The 26,212-nt window shown below is 36.3% G+C and overlaps 1 protein-coding gene across 1 annotated transcript in view; it reads right to left on the bottom strand.

Moving 5' to 3' along the window:
* Positions 1 to 2,402: 2,402 nt before the first annotated feature.
* The window catches only part of LOC148956258 (LIM/homeobox protein Lhx9-like), a 52,062-nt gene continuing 28,252 nt past the window's right edge, over positions 2,403 to 26,212 (bottom strand). Inside the window, exons 4-6 of the mRNA XM_089090088.1 lie at positions 24,885 to 25,067; positions 12,389 to 12,612; positions 2,403 to 2,507 (exon numbers count right to left, since the gene is read on the bottom strand). Of these exons, the coding sequence (XP_088946214.1) occupies positions 2,403 to 2,507; positions 12,389 to 12,612; positions 24,885 to 25,067 (512 nt within the window). The remainder of the gene's footprint in view (positions 2,508 to 12,388; positions 12,613 to 24,884; positions 25,068 to 26,212) is intronic.

The raw sequence follows: 26,212 nt of genomic DNA on the forward strand, positions 1-26,212 counted from the left end.
TTTCAAAAGGACAAAGGGCATTCAGGTGAGCCTTTCAGAGAATGCTGAGTAGAGTGTTGAACTAAATCAAAGCTTTCTGGGAAGTAACAGTTGTTTCATAATAGTAGGACATTTTTTCTAATGACAGCAAGGTTTCCGTCGAAGTTAAGATTTTTCTCTCTACAAGTAACAATTTTCCATGATCATACTACGTAATTTGCTTCCTTTACAGAAATCAAGCTGATGCCTCAGTAATTGCCACATTCCCTCTTTATCGTCTTTATTGGTTCCTATGTAACTCAACCTCGTTCAAAAACCTCAACCCTCGTTCAACTAAACACCCATTTAACTCAACCCCCCCCCGCGATTCAACCCTCAATTAAGTCAGCCCCCCTTAACTCGACCCCATTTAAGTAAAACCTTGTGCAACTCAACTCCCATTCCATTCAGCCTCAATTCAACACGTCTAGAGTTGAATGCAATGCCCCAGTCGCCGCTCCCCCCTTAGTCTTTATTGGTTCCTATGTAACTCAACCTTGTTCAAAAACCTCAACCCTTGTTCAAATCAACTCCCATTTAACTCAACCCCCCGCAATTCAACCCTCAATTAAGTCAGCCCCCCCTTAACTCGACCCCATTTAACTAAAACCCTGTGCAACTCAACTCCCATTCCATTCAACCTCAATTCAACACGGCTAGACTTGAATGCAATACCCCAGTCGCTTCTGCCCCCTTAGTCTGTATTGGTTCCTATGTAACTCAACCTTGTTCAAAAACCTCAACCCTCGTTCAAAACAACTCCCATTTAACTCAACCCCCACGCGATTCAACCCTCGATTAAGTCAGCCACCCTTAACTCGACCCCGTGGTGCTACCATTTCGACTAACCGTCACAAGCACTAAACGTCATAACATCTAACCGTCAGAGCCACTAGCCGTCTTAACATCGACAAAAAATTTACAAGTTTATATAATAGTAATAAGTATATAATAGAAACAAATTTCGGCTATATATTTGCACATCGGGGGGAGGGGGGGGGGTAAACCATAGCATATATTAAATACGTAACCTAACTTAACCTAGGTACCTTTTCCCCCCTAAACCCCAAAAATTAAAGTTTTAAAATTTTAGATGTTATGACGGTTAGTGGTTCTGGCGGATTTTTTGTCGATGTTATGACGGATTTTGTCAAGATCTTGACGTTAGTGCTCCTGGCGGTTAGATGTTATGGCGCCTTCCTCTCGACCCCATTTAACTAAAACCCTGTGCAACTCAACTCCCATTCCATTCAGCCTCAATTCAACACCTCTACAGTTGAATCCGACCCCTAAATGAGGTTAGCTTAGTTGAGGGGGAAAGAGGGTTGAGTTGCAAGGAGGCTAAGTTCGATGAGGGTTGAGATACACGAGGTTTAAGTTGAATAGGGGTTGAGTTTAGCGACGTTGAGTTAGCTACGAACCTTATATAGGAGTCTAATTGAATTTTTCTAGGTAGGCTAATACTAAATCACCAGAAAATCTCCTTTAAAAAAATCATATTCATAATCTTCAGTAATTTATCTCTAACTTCTTCTGCTACTACTTCTAAAAACACACTGCAGCACCAAGGCACTCGAGGCCAACACGGCTGCGCAAATACCCCCTCAATCCCAATCTGTTCAAGACTTCCCTCTTTACCCTCTCTCAAGTGGTTCCTATTTCCTTTAAATTCTTTCTTACGACCTCATCTCACCCCATTCTAGGATGACCTGCTTTTCGTCTGGCTTTAGATGGATGGCTCAAAAGGACGCCTATGCACCATCTGTAACTTCTCCTTACAAATAAATCTTCCTTCACTCCTGAGTTGTCGAAAAAATTTTGTCGAAACTTAATCGGGGTTTAACACCTAAGTGCTGAGATGCTGTCAAACAACAAATTTTATAGGAAAGTGAAAAAGCTCATAAAAATGCTTGGGGACTTAGGAATTTTATTAAAGAGCAGTTTAAGATAAGAAAATATTCAAGATACGAAAAACCAAATATGATATCAAAATCTATGAATTTCTGTATTTCTTTATTTGAGAAAATGGAATAGATCATATTTTGGGAAATATGCAAACCTTGAGCAATATATATATAACCAGATAAGGCGTAAGAAAGCGAATTAAACCAATAAGTTCAACGCAGCTCTATAGTTGCCATTAATCACTGGTTTGCTGAGCCGACGGAATTCTAAAAACAGATCCGTCCGAACCGGCTAAATTCTGCTAACCTATTATAATATTTTCCCCCCTCTGCAAAGTTACTTATTTCCAGAGGTTTTACACTGAAACGGAAATTAAAGCTAGCACGAGGATGAATAGAATTTTCCATTGAGTCAAAGACTTCTACGGACCAGATTTTGGAAAAAAAATGGTCCAACAGGTCTTTGCCTATTTGGGAGATTTAAACTGCCTCCTCTCCTTTAATCTTCCAAACAAGTTCAGCTTTTATCCATGTTTTGGCTTCTTTTATGGCAACAACACTAACATAATTCCAAAGTCCACTATCCTTTCCATAACCAAACAAAAAGGTAAATGAATTAAATTAATTTTTCCAGGACTATAAAAACTACAATCTCTGAATAATTCAACTTCGCTCTCAAGGCTAGTCTTCTGTGGCCATAAAAAATAAAAGAAAAAAAAAATATCAACAATCCAAGAAAACAATCCTGTTTTCTGCAAAAGGGGAGTAAATAAATCACGTAAGAAAAATACTCATAGAATATTTTCAATAAGACTTCCCAGCAGGTAGATACGCTACATGCTTCCTTGCAACAATGGAGTAAACTGGGAGAGGGAGAGAGGGGCATGCTTCCCTAAAGCTTTTGCCCCCTCCCCCTCCCAAAAAAAACTTCGGAAACTACGTTTTTGAAAGTATTTTTTCTTAATAAATTGAAAAACAGCAAATATGCCCCTCACCCTAGATTTTGGAAACACGTTTTGTCCCGCACTAAATTTTCGTGAATTTACGCCACTGCCTCCCAAGCACATCTGATGAAAATGAAATATTTATAAGTCAATTTCTTAATTTTTAGTACCATCAATTAATGGAGGCAGGAAGGCTTTAACAAAACGATACACTAATGCATAATATAATGTTAGGTACTTGTTCATTATTCAGAAAACACCAAGAATTTGGATCTGCAGTATCAGACAATAACCGCTTTATTGCTGTCTGTACTCGGAGAGAATTAGCTTCGGCCCAGTGAAAAACTACACTGTAGCTATATGTTAATTAACTATTTAGTTGGTATTTTGGTTAGGATAGGTTACATTTTGCATGCAAGCCAACTTTACTTAACCACTCCCCTGATGTGCAAATATACAGCCTAAATTTTATATATCCTATCTATCTCCCAAGCGGGGTGTTTTCTGAATAATGGACAAGTACCTTATTTTACATTTAATATTAAAGAATAAAGACGCGTTACAGCTCCCTATAGATAGATAGATAGATAGATAGATAGATAGACAGACAGATAAGTGTGTTTTAAAGCCAAATATACGGCCATAAACAGAGTCAAAAAACATTAATGAAAGGCACAAATAATATAAACTTTGATCAGCGATCGTCATAAAACACTTAAATGAAACACTACATTAACCTAATAATCGTACTTAATACTTGGAAATATATGCAGAGATTTAAAATTAGCCTTTTCCATTAAATCTAAAATCATTAGCAAAGTGTTGGACCAGCACGTTCTTGGACAGCAGAAAAGAAATTATCAGGAATTGTTCATAATTCAAATACTGCATCTATATTTTCCTGTGCTCTGTCAATATATTTTGAGCGTATTTCTTCCATATATCGCTTATATTACTATAAATAAAGAATATAAATGTTTCCGACACTTTGGAAGCGAAGGATGATTAATTTTGTGAGGAAGAATTAGAGACAGTACTAAAAGGATTAAAATATAATAAGGCTCTAGGTGCTTATAGTTGGCAAATATTTTTTTTTTAAATATGGTGGTTGTAAAGTTAGGGATAAATTAGCGAAGATTATAAACACGACTTTTTAAAGAAGAAGCACCAAGTAATTTTAGGAAAACTTTAATTGAACCACTCTATAAGAAAGGTGATAAGATTGAGTGTGGTAGTTCTAGAGGCATTACCTTGGTTTCTGTAGGAAGCAAATTACTTTGTGTAATGATAGTTTTCAGAGTTAAATATGCTGTAGATAAGGTTCAATGTGACGAGCCGCCAGGTTATAGAAAGAGAAGAGGATGCATCGAGAAATTTCCCTCTTAGATTAATAATTGAGAAGTGTATGAGTCATCAGGTCTCTTTATTTCATAGTTTTATAGATATTAGCAATCGTTTGATTCAGCCGATAGAAAAGCTTAAGTGAAGGAGCTATTCTTGTATGGTATACCAGATAATACATTAAAGTAATTAGTGCTATTAGCTGGTTTCGTATCAAGGCCGTTAACAGGATTTTTTTGGAGGGGGTTTTACTACAAAAAAAATTTGGGGGGTTTTACACACAAAAAAAAACACTCAAAAACCGCATACAAAGTTTGTTTATGTCCATTTTTGTTACGTTTTTATGAGTCAGACACACATTTCGGGGAGGGGGGGGGGTTCGAACCCTCTAACCCCCCTGGATTCGGTCTTGTTTCGTATTGAATTAGGAGTTCATCAATGGTGCTTTCAGCCCCTATTTAGACGGATCCTTTTGACAGACTTTGTCCTAAGGAACATGGCAAAGACTATAGAAGAGTAAGGAATTAGATTGGAAAGTAAAACTCTCCTAGAAGTAGATTATGCTGATAAATTGAGTATCCTAGATGACAATGTTTGCACAATGAATGATTGTCTGGTTCTGGAGGTTTTGAGAGCTCAGGCACAAAAATGGCACTGAAAATTAATGATTAAAAGACTAAGTCACTTAGACTGGGAATAAGGGAACACGAAGTGGTGATGTTAGGTAACGAGACGGGTCGATCAAGTGGATAGCTTCAATTACCCAGAGAGTATTATTAGTAAAGAAGGTGGATACAGTAAATATGTTAAAAGTAGAATAGGCAAGGTCCGGGGTTTTTTTTTTTTTTTTTTTTTCACAGTTGAAAAAGGTTTGGACGAATAGGAAGAAAAGTCTGCGAACCAAGACTAGAATATTGGAAGCTACAGTGGTGACAGTGGTCAGGTATGACTCTGAAACGTAGGCGTCCCGAAAGAGCGAGGATGATTTAGTAAATGTTTCCAGAGGAATTTTATACAGACTTTTTTGGGTACCCATCTGACGGACCTTATTTCTAACTGTGAGCTGTAAGGAAAATGTAGTTCTATCCTGATTTCTAGGGCTATAATGACATAAAGGTTGAGATGACTAGGATACGTTCTGCGGATGAAGGATAACAGATTCCTAAAGATCGTCTTTTTCGGCCAACCGTCTAGGGCCAAGAAAGGACGTAAAGAAGGATTTAAGGGAAGCTAGAACGTCTTGAAAGGGGGTAAAGAGGTAGGCTTTAATTAGATTGGAATGGAAGAGTAGCACGCATAGTTTTGTTGGCTTCAGGTGGCTTTTTTCTGCAGTGAGTTGTTAGTAGTATTAGGCTAGTAGCAGTATTCTAGGATTGCTACAATTTTCATATTCATCAGAATAAAAAATTGCGAACTTGAATTTTAATGTAATTAATTAAAAAAAACTTTCCGAAAAACAAGTTTTTCAAAGAAAAGTATAGGCCATTTTAAACTTGAGCTCAGCAGATACAAATACCTTTTAAAATAAAAACTCAAGACGACCAGAAATTACTATTAAAGAATAAATGAAACCAAAAACGAACAGAAATTAAATAAGCAATCATAGCAAAAACGTGCAGCAAGTAATAATATAAATGAATAAATAGATCTTAAAGCGAGTAATGCTTAGATTGAATATTAATATCAAGCTTAAAATGAAAAAAAAAATATTTTCCTATTGAAGTATAAATGAACCTTAAACGAACAGAAATTAAATAAACAATCCATGCAAACAAACATACAATAGATATTAATGTAAATTAATGAATAAATCTTAAAACGAGTGAAACTTAAATTGAATATGCAAATCAATCTTGAAACGAACAAAAATCACCCCAAACAAGAGTTTGGGTATGACCTCCTTCTCTCACTGTAAAAGTCTAAAACCTACTGCGTTGGCACTTTACTGAAAACCAATTTTATGACAAATTTTTTCTTTTGTACTTAATATTGAAAATAAACATTAAAATTATAGTATAATTTTGAACTGATGACCTTCCAGCAATTAATATCATTATACATAAAATATTCAGTCTAATATATTAGCTCTTTTTAAAGTTGTTAAAGAAGAATATAATTTCCCTACAGACAAGTGTTTGGATACTGCCTCCTTTCCTAACTGTAAATAAAAACCAAAAGCCTACATCGTCATTGGCGCTCAACTCAAAACGGATTATATTACAAATATTTTCTTTTCCAGTTCTTACAGTATTGAAAATAAAAATACAATTACAGTGAAATAAATTTTTGAACTGATGGATCATTCAACAATTAATATTATTATTCATCAAATATTCAATTTGATGTTGTTTATGCTTTCCAATACTGTTCAAGACCCATATAGTTTTCAGTAAAGCGCCACTGACGCAGTAGGTTTTAGACTTTTACAGTGAGAGAAGGAGGTCATACCCAAACTCTTGTTTGTGGTGAGTTTTGTTTGTTTCAAGCTTGATTTGCATATTCAATTTAAGTTTCATTCGTTCTATGATTTATTTATTAATTTACATTAATATCTATTGTATGTTTGTTTCCATTGATTGTTTATTTAATATCTGTTCGTTTTAAGTTTCATTTATACTTCAATAGGAAAACATATTGTTTCATTTTAAGCTTGATGTTCATATTCAATCTAAGCATTACTCGCTTTAAGATATATTTATTCATTTATATTATTACTTGTTGTGTGTTTTTGCTATGATTGCTTATTCAATTTCTGTTTGTTTTTGGTTTCATTTATTCTTTAATAGTAATTTCTGGTCGTTTTGAATTTGAATTTTAAAAGGTATTTGTATCTGCTGAGCTTAAGTTTAAAATGGCCTTTACTTTTCTTTGAAAAACTTATTTTTCGGAAAGTTTTTTTTCCCTTTGAAGTTTATACGCCGACCCCTTCTAAATGAAGTGCCTCTGGGAAAAAAATAAATGGAGTGTGGGGGGAGGCAAGCTGCCCTCCAATCACTTTTGACTCTTAAAAAGTGAATTAAAACTTTCAATTTCCAATCAAATGAGCCCTCTAGGAATTTTATACGAGCATCCCTTCCATAACAACCATATATGTCCCCAGGGCATAACTTACAAAGCCTACCGCCGGGGCCCTGGGGGGCTGTATCGACACCGGAGATTTTTGTCATTAGAACTTTGAACTATTTTTAACAAAATATCTATCTCAAAATATTTATCTGATGCATTTAGGGTGTGGAGGGGGACAGGGGGGCTAGTTACCCTCCGATCTATTTTGACTCTTAAAAAGTGAACAAAAACTTTCAATTTCCAATCAAATGACCCCTCTCCAAAGTTTATATAAGAATCTTTTCTACAGAAACGATAGAGGCCCCTAGAGCATTGCTCATAATGCCTGATTCCGGGCCCTGGGAGGTTCCTTTGACAGAGGAATGTTTCTTATCTGACCTTTGAACTAATTTTAATGAAATTGGCATTATACAAATTTTATCGGATGGGTTTGGGGAAAAAAGGGTGTATTTGGGGAGGGGTATTTGCCCTCGGATATCTTTTGACACTTAAAAATTGAAGTAGAACTTTCAATTTCCAATCAAATGAGCCCTCTCTGAAGTTTATACGAACATCCCTTTCATAAGAACCATATAAGCCCCCAGGACAGCACTTACAACGCCTATCCCCCGGGCTCTGTGGGGCGTTTTTTTATCTAATTTTTTAACAATTTTCAAAACACTGGTTATCTCAAAATTTGTAGGCGACGGGTTTGGGGAAAAAAAGGGTGGGGGGAGGGGCTAGTTTAACTCTTTTGACTCTTAAAAAGTGAACTAGAACTTTCAATTTCCAATCAAATGAGCCCTCTATAAAGTTTATACGAGCATCCCATTCATAAGAGCCATACATGCCGTTAGGGCATAACTTAGATCGCCTTCCCCTGTACCCTGAGGGGTTCCATTGACACCGGATTTTTGCTTACCCGACTTTTGAACTATTTTTAACAAGATGTATATCTCAAAATTTTCATCAGATGTGTTGGGGGATAGCTGCGCTCGGATCTATTTTGACTATTAAAAAGTGAGCTCGAATTTTCAATATCCTATCAAATGAGCCCTCTCTGAAGTTTATACGAGCATCCCTTTCATATGAACAATATATGCCCCAGGGCATAACTTAGAGCGCCTGTCCCCTGGCCCTGGGGGGTTGTAACAACACCTGAGTTTTTGTTATCTGACTTTTGAGAAATTTTTAACTTAATGCCTATCTCAAAATTTTTATTGGATGCATTTGGGGAAAAGGGGCATGGGGGGTAGTTGCCCACCAATATCTTAAAACTCGAAAAAACTTGACTAGAACTTTCAATTTCCAATCAAATGAGCCATCTCTGAATTTTTTACGAGCATCCCTTCAATAAAAACCATATATTCCCCCAGGGCATAACTTACAACCCTTGCCCTCGGGCCCTGGGGGGCTGTTTTTACCCCTGAGTTTTCGTTATATGGTCTTTGAACTGCTTAAAAAAAAGCTATATCAAAGAACTTGTCGGATGGGTTTGAGGAAAAAAGGGCGTGGAGAGGGGAGGGGAGCTAGGTGCCCTCCGATTTCTTTTGACACTTAAAAAGTGAACTAGAACTTTCGATTTCCAATCAAATGATCCCTCTTTGAAGTTAATACGAGCATCCCTTCCATAAGACCCATATATGCCCCCAGGACATAACTTACAACGCCTGTCCCTGGGTCCAGGTGTGTTGTGTCAACACCAGAAGTTTTGTTATATAATCTTTGAACTATATTTAACAAAATATCTGTCTTAAATTTTATTAGATGCAGTTGGGAAAATAGAGTTTAGGGGGGGGAGCTGGTTACCCTCCAATATCTTTTGACGCTTAAAAAATGAACTAGAACTTTCAAATTCCAATCAAATGAGCCCTCTCGGAATTTTATACGACAGTGTTGTCTATACAAAACCTTATATGCCCCCAGGGCATAACTTACAACCCTTGCCATGAGGGCTGTGGGGGAGTTGTCATCCTCAAAGACCTAATTTCCAGAACTTAAAACTGCGTTTAATAAAATGGCTGTCTCAAAATTTTGATTGGATGTGTTTGGGGAAAAGGTGGGCGTGAGAGGGGGGTTAGTTGCCCTCTAATCACTTTCGACTATTAAAAAAGGCACTAGCCCTTTGAATTTCCAATCGAATGAGCCTTTTGTGAAGTTTCTACGACACCGCCTTCTATAAAAACCTTATGTGCCCCCAGGGTATAACTTAAAACCCTTGCATTGAGGGTTGTGGGGAAGTGTCCTCCTAAAAAATGTATTTTCTATCTAAAAATCAACTATGCTGAACAAAAGGGCTTTCTTCAAATTTGGATGGGTAGTGTTTAGGAGAAAGTAAGGCGTGGGGGAGGCTAGTTGCCCTCCAATCACTTTCGACTATTGAAAAGGATACTATCTCTTGGAATTTCTTATTGTATAAGCCTTCTTTGAAGTTTCTACGACAACGCCTTCTATAAAAACCTTACATGCCCACAGGGCATAATTTAAAACCCTTGCTCTGGGGGTTGTAGGGGATTGTCCTCCTCAAAAACATATTTTTTATCTGGAAAACAACTATGCTGACCACGCAACTTGCGTAGTGAAATCAACTAAGGAACTACCTTATGTCCCCAGGGCATAACTTAAAACCCTTGCCCTGAGGGTTGTGGGGGAGTGTCCTCCTCAAAAATATATTTTCTATCTGGAAATCAACTACGCTGAACAAAATGGCTATCTCAAAATTTTGATTGGATGTGTTTTGGGGAATGATGGGCGTGGGGGGGGGGGGGCTAGTTGCCCACCAATTATTTTCGACTATTGAAAAGGGGACTAGAACTCTCGATTTCCAATCGAAAGAGCCCCCTTTTAAGTTTCTACGACGACCCCTTCCATATGAAATGCCTCTGGGAAAAAAAATAATAATAATAATAAATAAATAATAAAACATTGGAGCCGTATGGCTTTTAGTAAAGGCAACGCTACAGCGTTGCCTCTGATAAAGCCTATTTTCTACAGAAGGCCATGGAATAAATTAGACCAGGCCACTATACACAAAATCTTTTTAATAGTACTTCCCTTGGTACGTACGTAACATACCTCCTCTCAAGTATAGCTGTTCATAGCCAATTTGTTATGAGTTAACTTCTTAATTTTTAATAGTCTGCCGAAAGACCCGTCACAGTTCCTCCCTAAATAATCAAATATTAAGAACCTGCCTATTCATTACAATGGCAAAAATTGAATAAAATTTTAAAGGGGATGGGTCAATTTTCTATAGTCTCAATTTTTTCCTTGGAAGTAATAGAAAAGAGTTTTATCATCAAAAATAAGAAAAAAAAGTATTTCTCGAGATATAAGGGGAGGGGGAGAGGCAGGAACATCTGCGAGACTAACTACCCCCCTATCTTCCTCCCTTCTTTTTTCTCCAGGGGTGGTCGTATCGAGCCAATGGTCCTAGAAGATCGGGAGGGGGCTCATTCGAACGGAAATAAAAATTATAGTGCCCTTTTTAAGTGACCAAAAAGTTTGGAGGGCAGATAGCCCCTCCCCATGCCCCTTTGTTCCAGAAGACATCCGATCAAGGTCTTGGGGTTTCTAATTGATTCAGCATAGTTGAAAGGGCTTATAATTATACCTTTGGGGATGACAAGATCCCTATAGCCCCTCTGATAAGGTCTGTAAGTTATGCAATTTTCCAGAGGTTCATATATGGTATATGCTATTGGGAAATATACGGAAATTCTTGGTGGGAGTTTTCTGCCGAGAGATTTTCCACTGGAAGAACTTTCCCTAAGGAGGAAAGTTTTAGGGGGAATTTTACAGGGAGAAGTTTTACAGGGGGTGGGAGGGGGATTACCCGGCATGTTACCTTCCGAAATTAAATTATTTTTCTTAGCTAAAAGTAAGGAGTAAACTTAAAAGTTAAAAATAAACAGAAATTATTCCGTATATTAGGGGGCCTCCCCTTCCCCAAACCTCACTCTTTACACTAAAGTTTGACTTTTTGTCGCAGCCTTTTAATAAATACTACTCAAACACAAGGGCCGTTGAAATTAAGTGAAAAATATTTTTAAATAACTTTACGACTTTAGCGTGAATTAGTGATGGTTGAGAAAGAGGTAGAGGTAGTCCCCCTAGAATGCGGAATGATTTCTGCTCGTCTAAGCTTTAACGTTGCTCCTTACTTTCAGTTGAAAAACTTATTTTCATAAATTTATTAACAGGTAAGCTCCGTTTCGGACTTAGTTGCTCTCTTTTGGCTTTGTTTAGATATTTTTCATCTGTTTATTTTGTATATGTTAAATGAATAAATTTAAATAAATGAATTAAATAAATAAATTTAAATAAAAATAAATGAATACATTATCTATCATGCTGCTTCACATGACGAAACACGCTTCAAATCATCTATATGATGCTGAACAAGCTATTGTCACTACCGATGAGGCTCCAGTATGGAATTAAAAAAAAAAACAAGTTTTTTTTAGCTGAAAGTAATGAGCGACATTAAAACCAAAAACGAACAGAAATTATTCCGTATATGAAAGGGGTTGTCCCCTCCTCAACGCCTCGCTCTTTACGCTAAAGTTTTCTATTGTTTTAAAAAATAAAGTTTTGAGACAGTCAAATTCCACATTTTTGCAGATAGGAGCTTGAAACCTCTACAGTAGGGTTCTCTGATACGCTGAATCTGATGTTGTGAGTTTCATTAAAGTGGTATGACTTTTAGCGGATGTTTTCCCCTTATTTCGAAAATAAGGCAAATTTTCTCAGGCGCGTAACTTTTGATGGGTAAGACTAAACTTAATTTAACTTATATATTTGAAATCAGCATAAAACTCTGATTCTTTTGATGCATCTATTGGTATTAAAATTTCATTTTTAAGAGTTAAGCCTGTTCGTTCCTTACTTACAGTTCGTTACCACAAACTGTTTGATAGTAAGTTAAAGGGTAGATGATTGTATGAAAAGGTCTCCACACTAAGAAATATCAACTACCTTTGACAACGTAACGTAATTTCTTATGTGTCAATGTGAAAGCTCCATACAACTAAAATCAAAAATCGTAAATCAGGTTGTATTTGGTTAAGAATACAGAGATTGACGTTTATTACATACAAAGAAGCGAAAAAATTGAGAGAGAAAAAAGTTAATTACCTGTAATACCCGTTTTGAAAGCCCAGTTTTCTGTGCGAGTTGCTTGAGATCCTTTGCGTCAGGGTTTTGATTAATAGCAAAATACGACTTCATTGTCCGAAGTTGATGATGCTTGAAAGACGTTCTCATCCTTTTGGTTCGCTGACTATTACCATGTACTTGACCACCCGAAGATTCATAGCCACTTAGCCCATCGATGCCAGACAAATCAGGGGACATCATATCTGAAACATCAGTATGGATAAAATTAAAAATTTAACTGACAAACTGCACCATCACGAATAGATGTTGACGATTAAATCAAGTGGGATGAAGTAGATATAAAAAAAGGACAGAAGACTTTGAATTGCATCCCCCAGGAATCCAAAGAACAAAAAAAAGGTAAATTAGGTTGCCGAGCGACAGGTCTTACCGTTATGTGAAATTAAACATGCGAAAGGGAGGACAGGGATAGTTATGTAGCTTTAATGGGTGCCACTTGGAGTGGATTCAGAGAGTATCCCCTTCTTTCTGAGTTTAATCCCCTCTATTCAGCCTCGATATTACTTTTGATGTATTAATAAAAGATTAAAAGACAAACAAATAAAATGAACATTGTATTGAAAGGAATAATAACAAAAGCCGTAATACAGATTTATCGAAGAATGCTATTATTGATAGATAGCTTATTCATTGAGAAATGAATTAAGCGAAACAAAATATTTCAAAATATATCTCTCTTCATTTAGCTGAGAGATCAATAATAATGTATATAAAATTACAAATAGGATTTTTGATCCAAAAAGAATCTTGGAGATATCGTAAGAGCATAAAATTGAAAATAAAATATTAAAAGCCAAACACGCATCAAAGTTCGAGAATTTATTTGTTTAAGTAGATATCGGTGAAGAGTATAATTTTCTATTTCGAATTTCAGTCGCCATCAAACAGCCTGTAAGTTAACTTTTCGAGCACTCTGTGAGACTAACTCCTTCATAGCTTCTTTAAAATCCCTCCCGTCAAATGTTTTGTTCTCGATGAACGGCTAAGGGAGGTTTGACAATCTATTCTGGCTCAAAATTGATTGAGGTTAATCTTTTTAAGTTTCATCATTCAGAAACTTCTCTTGCAGCTGTCCTCACTTTTCCTGAGGATCAAAAACAAGTTGCATAATGATAATATTAGGAACACAGTCATTGAGTCTGTACTGCTGGATAAACTCCAGTAGCTCAAGCGGTACTTATTCAGGAACTTTGGTCTGATCCTTAGAAGTACTGATTAGATCCCGCAGCCGTTTCCTGTCAAGACGAAGAGCTTTTTGCGTATGGCTTCGCAAGCCTTGTCTGGTTCCATAAGAGAAGCTAGATCCAGCAGGTTGGAAGGCTTTTCTCTAAGAAAGAACCACATAGGGTTCTCCCAACCCCTCCCTAGCAAAACTACTGCATAGGAGAAATTCTCCTTCTAAATTGATGAATAAACGCTCAATGATCTAAAACTAGAAGCTATAGAAACAGCTAAACCTGTGTTTTTAGACACATTGAAAGCTCATATAAGGAGCAAGAGCTTTCTTCTTGTCAGTTACGTGAACAGGAATATACCTGGGGAGGGGCAATTGTATATTGCCCAGGAATATACCTTGGGTATATTCCAAGTCAGGGATTTAGCTCCAGTATTTTTATAGAGGGGCAAGAAGGGTTAACATCCGGAATGTCAAGGGGCATGGGCTACATAACAATTTTTCTCTCCAAATTATTGGGAGGCAACTGCCCTCTTGCCCCCTCCCCCAAAGAACGTCACTGTTAAAAGCCACACTGCCTTTCCATAACATGCAAATAACAGTACAATAGGGACACATCCTTTCATTTGACAGTAACACAACAAAAAGCTCTGGATATTTCGGTCACGTATACAGAGGCAGTCGTCAGCAGATAACTCGGTATATGTAATAAAAATATCCAGAGATTCTTTTTTGTTGCTGTTTCACTGTAAAATAAAAGAATTTGTATCTATTGGACTGTTATTTGTATAGAATATATTTGGGGAGGGGGATTTCAAAAAATAAAAGAAGGCGGAAATTTTAAAAGAACCGTGGAGGAAATTGTGAAAATATCAAGATTGGGAGGAGGAGCAACACGAAGGCGCCACTGCTTACGTGCCTTGTGTAACTGCTTGGCGAAGGTAGGACGAAAATAGAGAGGAATATATATCGATAGCATGAAGTAAGTTGCGCGTTATATGCGGCAGCACAAAGACACTTCAACAATCTTAAATCTCGTCTATCACTCACATAGCTATATTATTATATTGTATAGTCTAACAAAAAACTCTGCTTTTTATAAACTATTCATAACCATATGTTGAATTGTAAGCTGTCGGGAGCAGTAATTGCTAGCATGGATGTAATTGCTAAAACAGGCAATTCACTCTCCTATTTGTATTCTGTTTTATATAATATGTGACCAAGTCGACCAAAAAAAGGTAGAAAACAGAAAAGGAAGATCGATTGTAGACTGTGAATTTTGTTTCCTATCGCAGAGAATTATCATTTTACTCTTCCTTTTGTATTTAATTAACAGCCAAAATCATAATGAGAGCTATTTTGTTTGGTATAATACCTGTTTTAATGGATGTACCGGCGTGAGAGAATATCTACCATACCTACCTTTATCCATGTCAGTCAAATTAACGATCAATTAGCTAGCTCTTAGGTAGCTGCCTCTTTTGCCAGTGAAAAATGCAGGGTCATTACCGTTTTGGCGTCCCTCAAGGTAATCAGCAGCTATATCTTGTTGCCCAAAATGAAGGATTAAACCTTCTTTGAAGAAATATATGTAGCTAAGAGTGCAGATACCCATCCCCCAAACGAGCTAAAAAATGTCTGTCGAAACTCTGATAAAGACTTAGCATCAGGAAATTGACAAGGACTCCTAAGCATCAAGCCTGATTGGGGGTCAAAGGTGGTTCATTGGGGTAGCTTGGGAAAGGACCTGCTAAATTCTATTGTCTAAAAGGATGTAAAGATGTGATAAGAGGAAGGGAAGCAAAAACACCTCCACTACATTTTGAATTTGAGAACTAACAAAAAATATGTAAATAAATTTTGAACAAAATGTATAAACGCAATTATGAGGAAAAATAATTATATGTAGTCACGCTGCTTTTATCATTTGAAGGATCAAAGTGTCTTAGGAGAGACAAGGTTCCCAGAAAGAAATTACTTCGGTACTCTTGACTCGACATATCTCATTGCTAAGTATGGTAGACTTGAGGTTCGCTCTAAAAAACATCTAAACCAACATAGGCCACACTCATCTTGTACCTACCTGTATTAACAATATATTGTGGACAGTATAGTATTCGCTGTTTAAACAATACTAGCCTATAGTTTCGTTGCAACAGAAAGTAGTACTACCAATTTCTTTCGGTCAACGACATATAACTCTAATATCGAGCTGTCCAAAATCAAAGAGCATAAAGACCAATTTAGTCGTGTACGACTTAGATAGGCTATGGGCATTTTTCTGCCAAGAGTATTCCAATGGTTTTGTCAGATTTGATGTTGGGAAAGTAATTTTTCAAAAACGGTATTATCTCCACTCTTGCCTGCAAAAAACTAAATCAATGGACACTTACTTCACAAAAAAAAGCACCGCTTTCCGTAATTGAAGAACATTAAATCCACAAACTTAGTGCGTTTGCGCCAACCGTTCCATTTCTGGTTCTATCTTTTTTTTCCTTTTAGCCTATGGGATTCCGCGAGTGGCATCAATTGGACAAGCACAGGGGAATACCCCTCCCTCTCCAAGATTTTGGAAAATACCTCTTTTCAGGTTTTTTTTTTTATTGTAAATACTTTTTTTCCAGTTGACGTCGCTAGAATTTGCCACACAAAAAGTACAAAAACGTTGTAGGCTATACAGAACCTTAAGGACACACACAAAAAAAAAAAAAAAAAAAATCGAACGTGGTTCATCTTATGTGGACTGATTTTTTATGTTTCGATTTTTTTAAACGCAAATAATAGGCGAAATGTATAAACACAGGAGCTCCAAAAAGCCAAAATGTCTGTGAGGAAGGGCCTAGACACCCCTCTGCCCCTTTTTTAATACCTGTCATGAAAATGCTATGTTTCTTCTTAAACTTTTCCAGGTTGCTTGACTCTAATATTTTAATTCAAGCTGATTTCATAAGATTTTTTTGGGGGGGGGGGGCGCACATTATATGTGTCATCGAATATACAATACAAATCCGAATTCTGATTTAGTGTTAATTTCCATTAATTTAGGGCAGCTGCTTGAGCAGGCCTGGATTTACCAATAAGTCCACTAGGCGCGGGCCTAGGGACGCACAATGCCAAGGGGAGCAATAAATTATCACCGAGTGATTTTTTTTTTTTTTTTTTTTAAGGAAACCTGACTGATTTTATTTACCGTCAAAGTGCCAGGTGCACTCCAACATCGTGCTGCCTATTCACAGAAAAGTTATTTTTAAAAAATTCCGTGCTGCCACAGGAATTCCGGGCCCCTAACAAACTGTCAGATGTCTCCCAAGAATGGTGGCTGAGAGTTCTGTATCATCTCTTTATTTCATTACTTTTGGCTAATCAATTGCGTCCCGTTCAGTGGTTCCACTATCCCCAAATTTTTGGGGATTTTCCGAAAAATCTCGTAAAAACGAAGCGGCAAAAGGCTTGGGGCTAGAAAAGTCAAAGCTATAAATTCAACCCTGTGCAAGAGCACAACCCACCTTTACGGAGAAATCTCCTTTCCTACGGGAATATCCTTTAAACAATATAATCCCGATGATAATTTACCCTGGACATTTACCCTTAACAACTCCACGCGTACAAAATTGAGACGGAAAAGAGAAAGCAAGACATATAAAAAGAATTTTTTAAAGGAATTCTGACAAATTTTCCCAGTGTAAAATTTCCCCTTTCACGCCCAGGAAAATATCCTCCCCATGAAAAATTATCCCCATGGAAAATCCCCGTGCAGAAAATTCACCCCCCCCACCCACCCGAAAACGTATGCATAGATCCCAATAACAAATACTATGCGTAAATAATGGGCAAATTTTATAACTTAAAGACCTTTCTCGTGGGACTGTGGGGGTCATGTTATATCCAAAGGCATAGTTATTGGGCCTTTCAACTAGGATGAACAAAACGGCTATATCAAAATTTTGATTGGAAAATTTGAGAAAAAAGGGGCGGGTGAGGGAACCTATTTGCCCTCCAATCTTTTTGGTTACTTAAAAAGGGCATTAGAAGTTTTGATTTCCGTTTGAATAAGCCCTCTCCCGATATTCTAGGAACACTGGGTCCATCTGTTCACCACCGGAAAAAAAAAATAAAGACGCATCCGTGATCTTTCTTCCAGTAAAAATACAAAATTCCACATTTTGACAATAGGAGGGTGAAACCTCTGAAACAAGGTTCTCTGATACGCTGAATGTGATTATGTGATTTTCATTAAAATTCTTGCACTTTTATGGGGAGTTTCCCCCTTTTTTGAAAATCAAGAAAATTTCCTCAGGCTCGTAGGCTTTAATGTGTAACACTAAACTTAATGGAACTTATATATTTGGAATCAGCATAATAAGCCAGTTCTTTTGATATCGGAATAAAAATCTGTTTTTTAGAGTTTCGGTTACTATTGAGCCACGTCGCTCCTTACTTACAGTTGGTTACCACGAATTGTTTGATTACATGGGTGTTTTTACATCTTAAAATAATTGTCCTTTATTTTATGTTTCTTTGGGACTTTGGATATGAGGAGCACCGCATTAAGGATATTTTATTGACGTCAAAATTCTGAATAATAAAGCTTTAGCCCACTTATATATTTAAGTTTATACTAGTTTTATTTATGTCCCCTTTTACTTAGAAGCCTGTTCAAAAAGTCTTCAGATTTTAAACAATAGAGCTACAAGCAGTGACTATTAGTGTAAGTCAATAAGTCAAAATCAACTAAATTTAACTAGTCTAAATTGGTGTCTTTGAAACTTAAAAAACTGAAATTTTACCTACATTCAATTACTTATAGCTTAATCTCTTTAACTTGTTGACAGCCATACATAAAAAAAGAAACAAAAGGGGAAAACTCACTCCCCATTTAGAACAGAGGAAATCATCCGATACTACAAACGGAAATGTTGCCTTAGGCGAGAATAATGAGGAAAGGGGATTACCTCCCTTTCTATGGTGTAATGAAGTCCTCGGTTCCGGTCCATAAAGTTAAAAGAAATCTTTTGGGGTTTTGTTATCGCTGCAGGGGAGTTCCGCCCGATTATGTCACCGCATGCAGTGCACGTTTACACCCTTCTTTTTTTAATTTAATTAACTTAATGGTTTAAAAGTAGGCACATGCGTTTAGAATGTGCGTACAGCCTAGTGTATATATAAATAGCTTAAATGACAGATGTTCAAGATTTAAGTGCATTAAGACTAAAATTGAATTTGTCACCAGTTTCTAAGTTCTGTCAAAGAATGCACTATTTCATATTACAGCAATATCATGTTAGAAGAATTGTAGGACATTTTTTATGGAAAGGCCACTGGAAAAGCCATCCTAGTGGAGTGGTTAACACGCTAGATTTGAAATCCTTTGTTTGTGAGGGCAGGGTTCAAGTCCTGGTGTCGCCCGTTATTGGGTTTGGAACGGGGGTTAGTGGCATGACTCTGTAAGTTCAGCCAGAGTTGGCCCAGCTCTAAGTGCGTACCTGGACAATAAACAGGAAATGTGTGAAGAAGCACAGGATGGCTGCCCTCCACTGTACTTTCTGGCTGAAGGGCCATGAAACAGAGATGAGCACCATCGGTAGGGACTGTAAAGTCTAGTATCGTATTCATTGCCCTTTTTTCACCTTAAAAAGCAAGGAATGCGCGGATTATTGTCTTAATTTATATGTGCTAGCGATGGCTTTCCATGAAAAAACCTTAGATTGTTCTTTATCTCAAAAGAGACTAAAGTCAATAAAAAATATCTTGAGAAAATGTGGATATTTTCGAGAAATTTGAAATCTTTTATGTTCTTAATTTTACGTGATCATATATTTTTTTTTTAGCGTGTATGTCATTGGTTGACATACTAAGCGTTGGGCAACAAAATTCAACCCCATTTCTTATTAATCGATATATTTAACAGCAATAAGGGAAGAAGATATAAAAAAAAGTTGGAAAATTTTTTTGGAGGTATACATTTTCAAAATAAATCAAGTTTTTTTACGATTTTCCAAGGAGATCCTTGTAAACAAAAAAGTAATTAACAGAAACGAACTGAATAATAGATAACAATTAACTTTTTGGTACCATAATTGACAAAAACTTGGTTACAAAAAGCTAACGAAAAATATGTGAGCCATATATCTTATACTGCAGCCCCTCAAAAAATATCTCTCTAATTTGGCCCTTAAGATTCAGAACACAGCTACCATTGATGATAACTAATGTTTAGTATCATTTCGTTCCAGAACAAAAGATAATAAAACAACTTGGTCAGTTTATATGGTCAGTATTATTATTATTATTATTATAGTATTATTAGTGCCGAAACAACTAAGATGTTAAAAGCTTGGCCTTACTAGGAGGACATAGGGGGTAGAACTTGTAGTTATGAGCCATTTTCGGATCAAGGTAATAACCAATATCTAATTAAAATTAATGATAATTGGCTTATTGAGCACAGCAGTAATCTCATATATTTAAACTGAATTACACCAAGAGTGAAGAAAGATTTTGACGCTTTGTAATAAGTTTTCTTTCAAAATGTAGGCCTACGTTTCAAATGTAAGCTAGTATGGCGGGAAAGGCGACATCACAGAAGAAGAGCGAATGGAATTCTGTCTATTTTGGAAAACAAACCTTTTTTTATAGATTTATATAAACACCACCTCCGCTCGTCTCAGTGGTGACAACTCTAACAAAAATTACCTTAAACCTTACACGTTACCTCAGGGTAATATCCAGGATTTTTTTCGGGTGGGGGGGTACAAAAAACGCATAAAATTTTTATATTCATTTTTACATTCTTAGGAGTCGGAAAAACATTTCTGGGGAGGGAGGAGGGTTAAAACCCCTCGATATGGCCTCGCGTCACCTACAATACTTTTTAAAAAGAATAAATTGCAACCGAACCGAACACACTTCACATCACCATATTTTACATAAATGAAACAATACATAAAAATGAAATTGCCTTTCCCTTAATAAAGGGTGTCCTACAACCACAGGAAGCCCTTCTCACGGTGACCTTTCTTACTGTTTCAAATCTTTTCTAAATGGTAGCCCGTCACGCCTCCCACACGGAGACTTATTCGATAAATCTGCGTCCACATGATGTTTTGCACGATTTTAAACTGGAGGTATTTGAAAAGAATACAGATATCAGAATGTTAGGAGCATCAAAATATTTTAAGTATCTTAGAATAATGAGATATTGTTAATATCTTAAAGTCAGCAGGTCACAAAACAATGTATGATGCATGTATTTAAAATTTCTCTGTATTTCGCATTTTTTTTTTCAAATTTAGGCCAACCGAAAAATGTTCTCCCTCCGTTAAATAAATACCTGTTTACATATCATGGCTAATGGACGATAAATAGAAAAAAAAGCCAAAATAGTTTATATATAATAGGATCATTAAATCCTTTTAGACAAAGTAATCGGGGCCGTAGAAAGACTTTTTTTAAAGGGTGGGGGATACAAATTAATTTTTATAAACGCGTCAAAAATTTGTTTTATATTCATTTTCGTTACGTTTCTACGTGTAGGACAATTTTTTGGGGTTGGGGGTTCAAACCCCTTACCTCTTCTGGATACGCACCTGGAAGTGATATTATAAATGTTGGGCGTTAAACAAAATTTTAGGCTATGCCACCTTACAGAAAAACGGAACAAAATAACGGCTCAGATTTACATAATTGGTGCTCTCTCGATAGCAGCACATTACATCCACTGCAAATCATTGTAATAAGGTAGAAAACAAACAATATTTGAGCCACATAGTTGTCCAAATCCATAATAAGGATGGGTCATCTGATCAGTTGATAAATACCATTAGAATGCAACAAGTATTCTGACAGATGACATCCTGGTATCGAGAGAGAAGCCGCAATGGATCATCCTAGTGTCAACATAAACACTCACCAGAGATGAGTGATGAACAGGAAGGTCCCAGTTAAGAGTGATGAGTGACTGAGGATACACCCTTCACCTTTATTGTTTTAGCGGCAAAATCTGTAGAGAGAATAAACATTGGTTCGACACACGCTTTTTTTGGTACTTTCGTATTATCAGGGTCTCTCTAAAAAGTCAAGTTTGGTGAAAGCTAATGAAATAAAATAGGATGACTATATAATAGTTTAGAAACAAACTTGGGCTATATATTTGCACATTAGGGGGAGTTGGTGGGGGCAAAGCATAGCATATATTAAAGGCGTAACCTAACCTAGGTACCTCCCCCCCCCAAAAAAAAAAAGAACCACACTTTAAATATCTTAAAACCACGGTATACAATGTGTGGTGTATTGAATCATCTTGTAAAAACGGGTTTTTCATTGCGTCTTTCCCGTTTGACTGTAGCATCTTTTGTTGGACTTCTTTAGAGGGGTCGTGATAATGCAAAAATACCCTTTTTTACTGGGCTCTCAGATTGCTCGGCAGAATGCATAAAAAACATGGTATTTCTTCCAACTTAACACATTTTATTTATCTAAAAGAAAAACAGGTAATCCCCGCAAGATATTTTTTTTTTAAAATAGACGAATTTACTAAATTTTTACAATAAAAAATCCAATCAGCACCCATAGGTTAAGTAAGAGGGTAAACTGAGTGTTTGCTTCCTCCTCCACCCCATAGCCAGAGTTAGGTTTTTTCTCATAGGGAGGGGGCAAATGTAGACTTTGTCGCACCATCATTACTATAAATATTGTAATTTTTCCCAAAAATATTAAAATTTAAGCTTGTTTAGCCGCCCCTGGGGCGTGACAACCAGGGTGCTTGCCCCTCCTAGATCCGGCCCTGCCTCCCTTCCCAGGACCAGAAATAGAAGATTTCAAAGTTGTTGGGGTTTCCTAAAGGTTTCTTGTCATTGTCTAGTTTTTGTCGTTGTTTGTGCAAATTTGATCAATTCAATCTCAGGCTACATTTAATTCTACCTTTTGCACAGCTGTTTTTTTCGTATGCCAATTTATCTCATTGCAACTTACTCTATTATTTACAACTAATGTGCATCATATAGAATTTACTAAAGCAAGCAATTCATTTTCTTATTTAAATTACGATAAAAGAAAATCTGTGGATGGACCTGAGATGAACATATGCGAGGAAATTTTTTAAGGACAGAGATTTGGACAAAGGGCGGGGTTAAATAGTCCCTAATCTAAGTAACCCTAACGAACTAAACTAGAAAACCTCAGGGACTTGCTTTATTTTTGACTGCAAAAAGAAGCTGGCTGCGTGCCTAGAGAATTTTTTGATGAACTTATATACCTTTCGTCAATAATTCAGTAAAGAAGACTAAGCTTGATTCAATAATAGTAATAATATTGCCAATAGTAATAATAATAAGTTGGGTATGATAAACATAAACGTTGTAATTATAACACAATTAGTAATACCTAGGGAAATAAAAGTTCAGTAATTTTCTTTTTTTCATGAACCTCAGTACTTGCAAGAGTTGCTATCCAACATATATAGTAGGTAAGTACGAAGGGGCGGACCCAGGATTTTTTAAGGGGGGGATATGTTGATCCGATAAACTTGCGTTAGGAGCAATTTTAATTAACGCAAACTTGAGTTAATTAAGTAAATTACACAACTTTAGACTACGCTAGGGGGCGCCGCCTCGCCCCCCTGGATCCACCACTGCAAGTACGGTAGTAAAAAATTCAAAATGATGAGTTGAAAACATTTGAAATTTGTAGCATTCCCTATAAGACTAAAAAGGCGGTGAGATAGGGAACAAAATTGAAAATTAAAGCAGTGGCCTAGATTATATTTACACACAGAAGTAAGAAAGAGAAAAAATAGGAGGTCAATCCTTGATTGAATCATGAATCACCTGAATTCAGAAAATGAGCGGCATTTTTTTTTTATATTAATAATCACTATAACATATCTTTCTTGTTCTTTAAATGCATGTGAATGTCACTTTATTCACATGAAAAATGTTTTGTCTTCAAAATTGAGGCTCTATAGCATAGTCAGTCAAAGGGTGCAGGTCCTGTTAATGACTCACCAACAAATGTCATGCCCCATCGGTGAGGCTGACGCCCCACGTTGGGAATCACGGCCTCGGATATATATGACAAGTTTTTGCGTGAAAGAGTATGTGTCGATTATTACTGAAAGTATGTTGTGTTCTTCCTCCCATAATCTATTTTTGTGTCATTTTAGCAATAGTTTCTTGTGACAGGGTGAGTCCAATCACTTAGAGCTTAAATCTTTGAACAGCAGTTTAAACCCAAGAAAATGATAACAGCTTTTGCTTCAGCTTAAATAATAAATCTATAAGAATCTATAACAGTAAGTAGGACGTTCATGTTAGAAGTAGTAAGGCAATGATATATAAAAGGAAAGATAAGGAGTGTCAATAAGTTTTTTTACCTCAGGCGTCTGAGATACTTTTTAGTAACAGTAGCAGTGAGGAAGTCTGATGTCCCATGCTTAGATCACTAAATTGATGCCAGAAAATAAATCATTGCAGTATCCTAAGGAGTCGAAACTCTTGTCAAAAATTTATAGACTTATGTTTGATTTTTCATAAAATATTTTTTTTGCTGAACTCAACTATTGAGAAATGGCAAGACAATGTTTTGTTAACTCTTTTCTATCATCAGTACGGTTTATACCAAGTGAATCTGGGGGACTTTTGGGTCCTTATCTTGCCCCAAAATCTCAAGAATTTTCACCTTCTATTCCCAGACATTCCATATGAATAGTTTGTTTTCGGTATTTTTTCTTTTCTAACTTCTGCCCTCCTCCAAAAAGTGCCCCCTTAGAAACCAAAGGTATGTCTTTAATGCATGGGAACAGGCCTACAAATTTGTTGAAATGGCAAAGGGGAGAAAACCCTTAAAAACAACTTTAGGAAAAGCGTCATATTAATTCCCTCCCCCCTAAATTTCAAATTGTTGCCCTTTTTGTCCTTTCTTAACCCCTGTCGGGTAGCCAAGATAAATGGGAAAGATTGGGAATTAATCATAAAATCTATCTTTGGAACTTATGTCCCCGTTAATATTTCAGAAAGGATATTCTGAAGATTCACAGGTATATCCAGGAGTTCAACTATACGGACCTGGGAATTTTTGTAAGAAACCTCTGTTAGCAGTAACGCTGAATTGTTAAGGGGGGGGGTTCAGGGATTTCCTTTTTCTTTCAGGTTCCAAATTTCACAGAGGATCACTTATCAAAACTCTGATTTGGACATCTGATTTGGAAGAGATGCTTCCGTTTGAAGACACCTGCACCTTATTGGCTGCAATCGAGCAAAATCTAATATGAATACTACATACCTAGAGCTGGTGTCATGGCTCGCATATTCATTCCCTGATTTACATCTTGCTGTAACTTCCTCTTTCTAGGTCTGCCTTTTTGAGTTGTCCCATTGCCGTTGAAAAAAGGTATCCTTGCTATACCTCCTATCCCTGGTAGTCCATTATGAATATCCCCTTCGTGAATTTCTCCTTCATGAATGTCTTCAGAAAATAATGATTAATTAAGGATGTGCACTTGAAAAAAAAACTGATTTTGTGAAGCTGTAAATCTCATGAGCAAATGTTGTTTGCCCTATTGAACATAAGGATTTTAGGGTACTTGTGTCTTATAGCTACGACACTCAAGTTCAGTGAGAAGTGAAGTTTGATTAATGCTAATGAAATAAAACAAAATATGATGAAAACATAATACATTATTAACAAAATTGTGAAAACTGCAATAAAGAATTATGGAAGGGCGGCTGCCCAATCCACATTATATTAAATACGTAACTTAAACTAACCTAACCAAAATACCAAGTAAATATTTAATTAAAATATAACTACACTGTATTTTCCCAGCAAGCCAAAGCTTACTGTCTGGTATAAAGACCATGCAAACCAGTTATTGTCTCATGTTCGCGGTACAAAATTTGAGTACGGTGGCTATAAGACAAAAGTACCGATTTTAGTTTGGCTAAGAAAAAGAGAAGTCTAATTGTACAACAAGAGACGAGGACCATGAAAGTACGGACGGTAGAGTAAAATAAAATAAGGCCAGAAAAAAAAACTATAGTAAAAAAAATACTTTCACAGAAGAGTGCATACTAAAATTAACGTCTATGGTATTATATCATTACTACTCTGTACTAGGACTCTATATTACAACTCTAAACTATTATATAGAGTAGTATCAGTTATACTACTCTACTGCTCCTCTACTACTACTAATCTACTACTGCTCTACCCTGCTTGTAGTAGATTACTACTCTACCACTTTACTCTCTGTACTACTACTTTATAAAGTAGTGTCATTTATACTAGCCTAGTCTAATTTTATTGTTAAACATTTCCTTGTTTTTTTTTTTTTTTTTTTTTTTTGTTTTGTTTTTTAAGAAAGAAAGGGTTTATTCATTAACAATAAACATAACTAAACATGAAGCAAAGCTTGTTTAGGTAAATAATCACCCCACTAGGCCTATATGTAAATTAACTTATAAAAGGTGACGACAATTAAACACCATTAAAAGAAACAAGAAACCACAAAAAAAAATCAAATAAAAAACCACTTGTTATCTCCCATCATCAATCCATCAAAAAAAAAAAAAATTAAAACAATTTAATTTACTTAATAAATAAAGAAACTA

Source organism: Artemia sp. Qi Xiang Cuo, chromosome 1 (assembly GCF_049724085.1).
Source record: "Artemia sp. Qi Xiang Cuo chromosome 1, ASM4972408v1, whole genome shotgun sequence".
NCBI lineage: Eukaryota > Metazoa > Arthropoda > Branchiopoda > Anostraca > Artemiidae > Artemia > Artemia sp. Qi Xiang Cuo.